This window comes from Haliaeetus leucocephalus, unplaced genomic scaffold, assembly GCF_000737465.1.
Source record: "Haliaeetus leucocephalus isolate CR32 unplaced genomic scaffold, Haliaeetus_leucocephalus-4.0 Scaffold351, whole genome shotgun sequence".
Taxonomy (NCBI): domain Eukaryota; kingdom Metazoa; phylum Chordata; class Aves; order Accipitriformes; family Accipitridae; genus Haliaeetus; species Haliaeetus leucocephalus.
Window position 1 is genome coordinate 1,004,645 of NW_010972787.1, and position 12,010 is coordinate 1,016,654.

General features: G+C 36.2%; 1 protein-coding gene across 1 annotated transcript in view; it reads right to left on the reverse strand.

Moving 5' to 3' along the window:
* Positions 1–12,010, reverse strand: part of RDX (radixin) — a 41,616-nt gene that overhangs the window by 24,082 nt on the left and 5,524 nt on the right. Inside the window, exons 2-3 of the mRNA XM_010572605.1 lie at positions 7,009–7,092; positions 1,938–2,033 (exon numbers count right to left, since the gene is read on the reverse strand). Of these exons, the coding sequence (XP_010570907.1) occupies positions 1,938–2,033; positions 7,009–7,092 (180 nt within the window). The remainder of the gene's footprint in view (positions 1–1,937; positions 2,034–7,008; positions 7,093–12,010) is intronic.

The window sequence follows — 12,010 nt, forward strand, 5'->3', positions numbered from 1 at the left end:
CATATTAAAATAAATAAATAAATAAATAAAATATATCCAAGGATGAATTGCAGGAAGTAACAAATTAGGATCTAACAAGGTTTCTTTAGCAAGACCTACAGCACATTTCTTTAATCTAAGTGTAAATTTGGATTCATTTAAAAGTCTCTGAACTATTGAACTAAATACATGTGCTTTATTCCTGTGCAAAAAATATAGTTCCATTAATCACATTATTTTTCTAGAACGGATAAGCCTTATAATCATGATTTCTGTGAAGAGATCAGATGTGGTCATCTTAAGTTTTAAGTAAGCATCTACTTCAAATTTCAACAAAACCTCATTTTTATGTAGAATTTTCCATTTCATTTGGGTTCAGCTTTCAGCACTGATTATGACTAAAGCAAAAACATTCAAAATTAAATGAATTTTAATATCAAATAATACTGTGACTGCTAAAAAGGTACAGTCATAATAAAATAAATCTCATACATCCCAGTTCCTCCAGCACTTTATTACACATTTAATTTTATGTGCACTAGTAGTCCCTCTAGAACTTCTTCACTATGCATGAAATGATGCATCTGTTTGCTTGACTTGTAGGAAGTATCAAATACTGTAACTATAATGCAACCATTTAATCACGTATGTAAGGCAGCATAAGTACTATATTCAACATTTCAGAAGTAAATTTTAAGTTTTGCTCGCTTTTCATTATTGTCCATCTGCTCCTGATTTACATACACAGTATTTCACTTCAATCTCACCAGTGAACGATTAGTTGTGCTCTGGCTGTAACGAAACCTTATTTGCACATCTATTTTGTGATTTATCAGATCTTATCTGTATTTACTGCAAATATTTAAATAGTAACTTACAAGTTAGAGCCAGTTTATGATGATGCATTTAAGAATCAAACATTACAAGCTTTAAAAAAAAATAAAATATATAGATAACTGCCTTAGTCAAAGTTAAAGAAATCAGCACACCCTTGCTGCTCCTGAACTGCACCAGCCACTTAACTCGCTGAAGGCTTTCATAGAGCAATGTCTTCTGTATTTTTTGCAAATGATGCATCAAATCCTGTAGTCTCCAATCACTGCAGGCAAGCCATTAGGGCTAACAAAATATTTGTAGCACTACAACATTTACTGTATGTGAAACAAGACATGCATGAAATTCTAGGAGACAGCTCTGGTGGTTAGCAGGTTTAACTTGCTGGATTTACCACAGAGAAGGAAAGATTATATAAATGCAGACAGTGGTACTTGCTCCTAAAACCCTCCCAATTTACCTCCTAATACTGAAGATAAAAAAAAAGGTATTCTTAAGTTGAACTAAAAAAACCCCCCTCTTTATTCTAAACAGTGCCACTAACCTGACAGCCAATATTAAAATAAAAAGTGACCATTCAAATTCATAAATAGAATTTGAAGTAAAATAACCTGGTTCCCAATAGCTGGGAGATACAAGGTACTCAGTGTTGCTGGGGAAAAACAAGATAGAAAGTCATCCTACAATCTACTTACTAGATATCTAAACAGCAGTTTAGGAGCCTATTATTGGTGCCTTGTTTAAAGATCTATAGCTGTATACATGCAAATTCCTGAAGCTCAAATACGTCATACACACACATGCCCCAGCTGTAAAACATTTACTCTATTACATTTTGCTACATGAAAACAGAACAATCATATGAACTTAAGTTTTCCTAATGCATGCACCACCATGGTACTAGAAATACAGGAATCGGTATCTCATTCTCAAATGTTGATATAGCTTTGCATATTCTTTTATAACTAACCAAACTTAACACTGTATTTTGTCATTTAAATCAAATAAGCAACTTTTCAACTAAATTTGAAGCCAGCTATATCTCACCTACAACATTAAAGCAGCAAGCCTTATAAGATTATATTTCAAACTGTACACTTGCCTAAATATTACGGAATTATTACCTTTTTATTTAGCTTCAGCCAAGTTGAGTAGCCTTTGCTGTCCACATATTGTAGCCCAAAAAACCAGACTTCACGAAGACCAACAGTTTTCACCACCTAAAGATAAATGATCCATAATAATCAGCAATCACTATAACAGGATTTTTTTTAAAATGGTAATTAAGCTACAGAAACCATCTCAAACTGAAATGTAATCAAGTTTTACAAGAATGAAAAACATTAAAATAGTAGCAAAACATCAGGTTCAGGGAAGCATTCACCTTAGAGTTCTAAAACTCAAACACTGTGTTGCCAAACTACCGACTGGAGTGTGTAGCTTACTGCTTACATCAAACTCAGCACCTGAGGAATACAAGTAGCAAAGAGGACCCTGATATTTGAAAGCATGTCTGGGAAGTGTTCTGCAGACCTACAGACAAGTAAGTCCACTTCAGCAGAAGACAACTGGTGAAGCTATAATAAAGAATAATACTTGTGGACAAATAGGAGGTAATCACCTACTTCAAATAGTTTTGAGATTTTCTAAGAGTTAATGATAAAAGGGGTAAGGATGATCTAGCTGATAAGCCATACATGGATTTCTTGTAATATTTGTGACCAGGTCTATCACCAAAGGCTACTAAAGAAATAAAATTGTCTTTGAACAGAGAAAAGGTCTTTCTATGGATATACTAGTTGAAAAGAAAAACAAACCAAACAAACAAACTGTTTTCACAACAGACTTCTAGTGTAACCACTAGGTAAGTCCCCCAGGACTTCATATGTGATCTGCAAAAAATAATGAAACTGATGTGACAGAATCTGCTGTAGAAAGCCTTCCATAAAGATCTGCAAATGAACAGTAAAAAGGAAGATGAACCTCAATAAAAGATGATATTTAATAAAAAATACTGTACATAAAAGACAACAATTTTAATTATGCAAACAAAGTTCTCATTGTAAAGGAAAAAAGAAACAAAGCTGTTATGTTACTATACACATCTATGGTATTCCCAAATCTCTAATACTACATATGGACTGGTCATACCAACTTAAAGGATGTTGCAGCACTGGAAATGTTTCAGAAACATTGAAAAGAATGATTAGTGACATGGAACATCTTCTGCATAGCTAAGACAAGAACTAAGGCTACTGTCAGAGAAATGAGGAAAAGGAAAATGATATAGGTCTATAAAACTTGCATGGCATGAAGAAGGAAAATAGAGAATGATTATTCATTATTTCTCATAACGTAAGAATTAAGAGAATCAACAGAAATCATTAGATAGCAGGTTCAAAGCAAACAAAAAGGAGCACTTTTACTACACAGAGTATAATGAAACTGTGGAATTATCTTACAAGTCTTTTGCATAGTAAAAGTACACATGGATTCAATAAGCAATTAATCAGAAAGGTCCAGCAAGGATTATTAAGTAACTGTAAACTCTGGCTCCAAATGATCCAGTATGGCAGTACTTACGTATGTTCTCAGGTTGGACCATGCTGGCAAGCTGGTTTACTGAAGGCTGTTTTATGGAAGCATTCAGATGCATGTGAAGTAAATAGAATTTTACACATAGATCCTCCTCCTTTTTAAAGTAGTACTATCGGGTTGCAAAATTAAGATTTTGAAAATTAGAAAATGTCAGAAGATAGCTGTGCAAACTTAGTTCTGATGCCTTGCATATTTGTATTATTACTTAACAATCATTCAGCTGTACACCTTTTTTCCTCCTCTACCCTTTCACCTTCAAGCTCCAAAGCACAGAATGGGCAATGTTCATGGATCCAGCCTGATTCCTTTAGTGAGCACAGATATTTTCTCCAGATTTCTTACATCATTTACTTTAGAACACAAGAAATGTTAAGAACAAGTTTCTGTTACTATTATGGTACTGAGCAACATCAAATTTGGTGTCCCAACACAGAAATTTCAGACCTGCTGCTTCTTTTGGCACAGATCTCCTATACGATGCTGATCAAACTACTTATGGCTTTATCAGATGACTGAGAATGCTCTTTACTTTGCAACTGTCCAAGCTGAGCCTTTGTACCTGATCAGCTCTCTGAGCTGCAAAAGAAGTCAGTAAGAACTGCAGATGCTCAACAGCTCTGCCCATAAGGCATAAGGAGACAAGTGCTCATGCTCACATCAAAACATTTTGCTCTCACCTGCTAACCATGGCCCTTCAACTGAGATGCACATTATTTAAATACAGACAACTTGTCTACTGCAATGCAGAGTTATACGTGCTTGCAAACCAATACTAAAACCAGCTTACACATTAGTCTGTTTTACTTCAGACTCCACAAATAAGGAAAGAGCATCGTCTATCACTGCTTCTCAGCTCAAAGGAAAGAAAAAAAAATTTCTGCAACTTTGTACCAAGATAATATAAGCACTTATGCACTGCACTAGTATGATATGAAAAATAAGTACGGAATGAGAAACTTAGGAGTTCGATTCTGGCTCAAAAGTTTCATTAAGTGGCTTCAAGCAAGTCTTCAATCACATCTGTAAAACAGATTTATCCACCGTCACATCCTACAACTTGACTACTAATAGGCAGTAAAAACTTCTTGAAGAACAGCAACCAGAGCAGCAGACATGTTTTAGCAAATCAAAACATACACATAAAGACAACCTAGCAAGAATTTCACTGAGTCAGCTTCCAAAAGATCATAAGGGAGGCTTCCAAGATATCTGAAAAGGACAGTGGGCTGTAACTTGAGATAAAGGAGACAACCCTCCCATTCTTTCTGAATGGCAACTACAGTAAACCAGAGGTACTAATGCTCAGTGCTATCACCTTATTGAAAACAACCCCCACCGTTACCAGTGTGTGGAAACATACCCATCACAGGGTTCTTCTCCTCCTAGGAAAGTTATAGTTGCTAAATTGGTTTACTAAGGAGGACTTGTCTTTTGGAGGACAGATCCCCTCCTGCCCATTCTGACCACTGACAGGATAGACAGAAGTACTAATGATAAATATGTTAAGACACCTTCTGAAATACGAGCAATTTTGAAAAAACGGGTCTGTGCAATAAATAGTAACTATACTGAGTTTCAAAATGTAAGTGAAAAAAAGAAAGCCACAGATGTCAAATGATGAATTCTTGTCTGCTAGCAGATGAAGATGATGAAAACACACAAATGGAATGGGAAACAAATAACAACTCCAGAAAACACCAGTTAAAAGCTTAAAAGAACCACTGACTGGAAAAAGGACAAGTTGTTCACCAAAAATATAGAGGAGCACTACAAAACAGCTAAACTTATGGAGAGGTTATTTTCTGCAAGCAATAACCAACAAGTCTACGGTCATGTCCACAATTTCTGTATAAGCCTTGGAGACCCATCTCAGTAACAGTGCTATTCAATTCTCTTTCTATAGAGAAACAGTATAACTTTTGTCTGAAAATTTCATGCTGGTTTTGCAATACAATTCAGCTCCTGATGTTACTCTGTGGAACTCGCATATGCGTTTAAGATTGGGCTGAAAATGCTTCTGTCACAACTATGCTGGCTGATTTTGCTTGACCTAACAATTTTTCAATTTAAGCTTCCAGAAGTTGATTGTAAGAACTGGTGAGATGTCAAACACCACACAGTGAATTGAGGAACAAAGCTGAAGAGAGCATGAAAAAGAATTCAGAGCTGTATCTTTGTTCCCTGTTTGTGAATGCCCCAATTTGGATGAACCTGATTACCTGGGCACAAGACGTTACACAGCAGAATGTCACCCCACCCAACACTGCATGGCAGAAGATAGCAAAGGTTGGCAAAAGACAAGTTACAGCTTGAGGCTTCTGTGCCACAGAATACTGTACTTTTTATTTGATGGTGGTGTTGGTTAGACAAAAAGCAGCTCCTTTCTTCAAGAAGTCTTTGTTAGAGGCTGAAGATATACTGCTACTGATGTTAGAGAAAGGGGTGGGGGTAGAAGTTTTAAGAGTCAGACAGTCATTTCAAACAATAATTGCAAATGAAATTTCATTAATCTAAAAGAAAAAGCTCAATCAACATTGTACTCCTTTCAACTTATATACCAAGACATTTAATCAACTCTTAAAGGTCAATTAAAAGTTTAAGGGTTCTTAAAGAACTCTTTCAATGCGTTACTTTCTCGTAATACCTATTACTACATACTTAAAGCATCTCTAATAGAGTGGACAGAAACAACAGTTCTACTAGACATAATTGTTGATATAGTTAAACGGTTTTTGAAGAGTAATTTCGAATATTTCTGCATTTTTAACTAAATGCATACAACTTGGATCTAGATAATATAACGTATTTATTCGTTTCTTGAGGAAAAAAAACCCAACACATTGACAAGCTTCTATTCTTAACATTTTCTAGAACGGTCCACAACCTAGATCAAAAAATTGTTTCAAGATTTTGACGGCTAACAGCACGTGAAATGAATGCAAGAACAACCTTTTTTAAGAAGTCATTCATTTAGCCCGTTTGACCGGCGTACAACAGAGACTATCAAGTGAGAATGTGTAGTTCTGATGGGTCTGCAACCCATAAGCACAAAGCCATCATTTTCACTTTTCCACTTAATTTTTTTTATTATTATTAACTTAAATTTCAAACTGGATCATAGGACAACATTACTCCTCTAACATTTGAGAAGTGAAAAAGTATCTACAGCTTCCATTCTGGGGAAAAAAAAAAATAGAATATCTTAGCTTCCCTGAATGGACATTTATTGTTACATTATTAAATAGTGAAGGCTATGTAAGTTTTAGAATTATGTGTATAAGAAATTTATATCACAGTTGCAACTATAATGTGATTAGACGTAAAAAATACCATTAATTTCAAAGCATGCGTATTAATTTGAATATGCATGATTCAGCTGAAGCCTCACTGTTAACCTATTTACAACAGAGTTCTCTTTGAATTTAGTAAATTTCATGAGAAGTAATGAGGAAGTTCAAACAGAGAATAGTTTAGATAATCTAAGGAAAAACGTAATCTATACATAAGAACATTTCCGCTTTCTCAAACTATGCCTTAATACCCACAATAGTTTTATGTGTTTGTACATATACATACACAGAGACACATATAAGTTACCTGATCAAAAAGCTGTTTGCCTGTGGTATTGGGCTGGATGGCAAATTCCAACTCTGCATCCATTGTTGTTACTCTGACATTGATCTACAGAAAATAAAGAAATATTACTGTAACAGTGTAATGCTTCTATATACTGTAATTAGCCTGTAAGAAACAATATATGCCAAGTCAATTCAACATTGTAATGGTCTTGTAGACACACAGACCACAGCAGACAAAAAATGGAGAATTTGAATCTGCAAAAAATCTCATCTTGTATTTCGTATATACAGGATAATATTTAACACTAGGTTTGAAGGTCAAACCAGGAACCAAAGTTCAAAATGAATTTAAATTGGATAGCTGACGTGACTACCAAACACTGAAAGAACACTGGGATATTCAGCTGCTGGGCACTATCTTTCAGTGGGCTTCCCAAATGTGTGCGAAAGAAAAAGTTCCCAGTCAAATACATATCATTTTAAGGTATTTATACTTGGCAATATAAAAAGACAAGCAGCCTCCTGCCCCACCATTTCTAAAATTAAGAGGTTCAGCAGTCTTAAACTATACAGGGCTAGAGCTTGTACACCTCAGGACAGACCAATAGCAGATTTTCCATCAGTGGAAGGAGGAACTACAGAAGTTAGCTTCCTTTAATACTGATCCCATTCAATTCCCTTATTATAATACTGAAAAAACCACCACTATTCAATGAACTTCTTCCTTCTCCTGAAGTAGAGGATGATTTTCCAGATGACTCCTGACAGTCACTATTTTTATTTGCTCTAAAACAAGCAGTCAAATATTCCAGGAGATATCTGGAAGCCTATCTTACTTGGAAGTACAACAGTCTGTTCCAATTTCTCTTCAACTGGTACACACAGAAGTGAGAATTTTCATGAAATAGACAAAGTGCTAAACACACAGTACTGTCTTCTCACTGTTAGAATGGTCCTCTATTCCTACTGCCAGGGTATCACATTTTATTTATCTTTAGTGAACAGGAATATAAAGTGTTAAAGGTCAAATATACTTTGCTGTAAATGTGAAAACCAGAAACACGAAACTTAAATAAGACACACAGATATATTCTAATTTCTCTCTCTCTACTATAAAATATGGAACATGAATAAATTAGGACTTGTATTACAGGTTCTTACACTACTTGATCTATGCCTGTGTAACCATTTCCATTAACTATTTCCCTAATTTTGCCACCAGGTGGAATACTTTGAGAAGTGAGTCTGGAAAAGTCTCTGCCAATATAGAACACAAAAGGGAGATCTAAGGTGCAAAAACAAGAACTGCAGAGAAGTTTGTCCCCGTACAACAGATTAAGCTTGTTCACTCCTTTCTTTAGTGTCAAGGTAAACAACTTTGGGCATGAGCTGGATACACAAGACAAGAGTAGCAGGAGTCTGAGGACCTCTAGGTTATAGACCTACAAACAAGGAAGATACCAGAGGGTTAGCAAACTTTTTTTTGTGTGCAAGCACTGATAAAGAAAAAGGAGTTGAAGGTTTTGGAGTAAAAGATAGTAAACTTCTACTGCAAAAAAAATTAAAGGTTGTGTGTCAGGAGGAGGGAAAAGAGGTGTTTTCTGTAGATTCTCTTACTCTGCTCATTTCAAGAAAAAAAATTGCTTATTCTCTAGCAGAACAACCCATTTTAAATGGTAGGTCTAACTCACTGCCAGTTGCACTAGCTTAAGTGTGTGGGGCTGGCCCTTAATTACAAGAAGTTAATTTTTTTAAAGCAGTTTTTCAATTTTTTAAAAAAAGCCTGCTTTAGGGCAGCTACAAGTAAGCAAGTTACAAAGCATAAGGCTAAAATATAACTTTATTAAATGCCAAAGCACTGTTATGTAACAGCACCACTGCCAAAACAAGAAGTATCACAGAAGATCTACAAAGCACAGCAAGTTCAACTAACTGCAGCAGACTTAAGACTTGCAGCAGAAACTTCTTACACTAATATTCTTGTAACAAATGTCATCTTCTACAAATGCAATAATTACTACCTGAGAGTCTATATACCTCACAAGAATTAAAATACTCAAACAGTAAAATAATAGATGTAATACAGAGGGAAACGCAACACAGCCTGTAGATTTGTTTGCTTCTGGATGTTACTGCCTCAAATAAAAGCTGAGTGCTGTAACAGTACACAGCTGCTACATCTGCAATAGATACAAATACACATTAGGAGTACCTGGTCACTTACATGCATTACAGTAACTGCTTAAGTCTTCAGCAGTTTTCTTTTTCTTTGAACTTCCGATTAACAGATCACCCAACTGCTAATTAATATTTACACTTTCAGTTCTAAGTCACAAATTAAATTGTAACAATATTAAAATGTTGACTTTTGTGATATGAGTTATTTAAGAAAAGACTTACAAAGTTAAACACTACACTGGATCATTTTCCTTCTGAAGACATTTGGAGTGACTTAGATTTTTAGCATACAAATACCAAGCTTTTACAACCTTGTAACATTTTTTCACAGCTTCAGTTATTTCTGGGCATGGGAAATAAGAAGTTTACTTTTGGCAAAACCTGAGACTGAGCCCAGAAGGTTTACTTATCTAATCCAAATGTCAGTCACACAGCACACTCTCAACAACATCAAACCTCTGGTGTCAAGTTTTGTTGTCTGTAAAATAAAGCTAACCAACTACATTAAGACGACTCATGGGGGTAGTTTCCACATTATAAATAAGGCAGGGAATTGAGAAAACACAGGCAGAGAAAGAAGGCTCAGTAAATGCAGCAATGGACTGTCACTCATGCAATCTGCTGTTGGGTATCCAGCTACTTTGAAGCAACACTCCTCATGTGACATTGGTGACAGAGGGAAATTATCTGAACCACAAATTATGAAGACAGACACTAATCTGAACATAATTACCCTGAACCGACTTTACCACATGAATACGGAATAGGAAGGAGCTCTTGCAACAGTGACAAGAGAAATGTATGAAGGTTTCCTGTAGCAAGCGTTGGAGGGCTACCGCTACTCATACCACAAGACCCATTTAACACCTGCTTTTCAATCTTGCTCTCACCAGGATTACACATCTTCCCTCAAACTTCAGAAACTATGACAAAGCACTAGACAAGACTTAAGGCAATTACTTAGCTGCTCAGTCGTGAGACAAATCCCGTTCTGCTGTGCATGGGCTCAGGGTAAGAGCTGCAGCAAGTCTCACTTGGTACATTCATATGTAATTTTGACTGCCTTCTAAGGATCCTACTCTGGTAAACTAATCAAGAAACTCTCTAGGTGGTTCTGCAATTCGTAGTATGCCTGAGTAAGCTTTGCTTTTTTTTTTTTTTAAGGTTAAAAAGTGGCTATATGCAAACAATATTTTTGGTGTCACAATTTAACAATTTGTATCACTTATTACTGACCTAGAGATCTCTATGCAAATATTAAATACTAAAATATCATGGTGGTCATGTCAGGGAAATACTTAAAAATGCTATTCTAGGCTTAGTAACTGTGTAACTTAGACTTTGTGAATCCTCTGTCAAGGTCCATGTGGTGAGAGATCCTCCCCTCATCCTCCACAGATCAGGCAACATCATACCTGAACGGCAGCTCTGCAATGACAGCCAGAACTGACATCAGGCAATACAGCACTCCTAGACCAGCCCTCTTACATCCAGCACTAGAAATCACTGACTTAGGCCACTGCAACGTACACAGTAAAAAAAAACCAAACCAAAACAAAACCCAAAAACAAAACAAAAAACCCTAAACCACTAACTCCCTCCCTACCCCTCCAACAAACAACCAAAAAACTCTGATACTTCCAACACCCAACCCGTGGAACTATATACAGGTTTAATGCAAAGGGTGTAAGTAAGACAGCTTCTCAGCTCCCACTTTAGATATGTGGCTATACTGATGTTCATCCAGTAAAGCTAGGACAAGAAGTGCACTCTTGTGCTGGGAAGAAGGTGGCATTTAAAAAAAGACCCCTACAACCCACAGGCAAAATGTGAACACCTTTAGGGTTTGCCTCTTTCTGGCAGAATTCCATCCTGAATACATTCTCTTTATGCAACTATACATTAAGTTACATAAGCCAAGCATCTAGACAAGCACAGGCTGTATTTTAATGGCCATAATGGAAAAGATAAAAGGACAGTTTAATGCGTTACTTTAATTTTTTAAAAAATCCTAAGAAGAAGAAAATGCTTAGCACAAAGTTTTCTTCAGCTGGCTACCTTTAAGAGTGCATTTTTATAAACACAGTCACTGTAAGAGGGTATAAAGAACACGGTGAAGTTTAGCATAGCATAGAAAAAAGCCTGCTGGGCGTTCAGGAAAACACTACTGCAAAGCTCTATTTTAGAGCACCAAGTCTCTGTTTAGAATACCAATACCTACCTCATAGCTTTTAAAGTGACTATTTAGCTTGACTCATTTGCCTATACTGAACAATATAAACAAGTGGCCAGGAACAGAAACCTTTCACCATAAAATGATCACCAAACATTTGGAAAAAATCTGCTACATAGGTTTTCTTACTTCTGACAAAACTGCTTTGTCCCAATATCTGGATACATACACGTATTTTTTTTAATCTATTTGTAATAAACTTCTCCCAAATAATAATACTTTAAACCCTTGCACTGTGACAGTTATCTTCTTCACCTTATAGAATCATAGAATAGTTGGGGTTGGAAATGACCTTTAAAGGTCATCTAGTCCACCCACCCTGCAATGAGCAGGGACATCTTCAACTAGATCAGGTTGCTCAAAGCCCCATCCAACCTGGCCTTGAACATTTCCAGGGATGAGGCATCTACCACCTCTCTGGGCAACCTGTTCCAGTGTTTCACCACCCTCATCCTAAAAAATGTCTTCCTTATATCTAGTCTAAATCTACCCTCTTTTAGTTTAAAACCGTTACCCCTTGTCCCATCACAACAGGCCCTGCTAAAATGTTTGTCCCCATTTTTCTTATAAGCCCCCTTTAACTACTGAAAGGCTGCAATAAGGTGTCCCT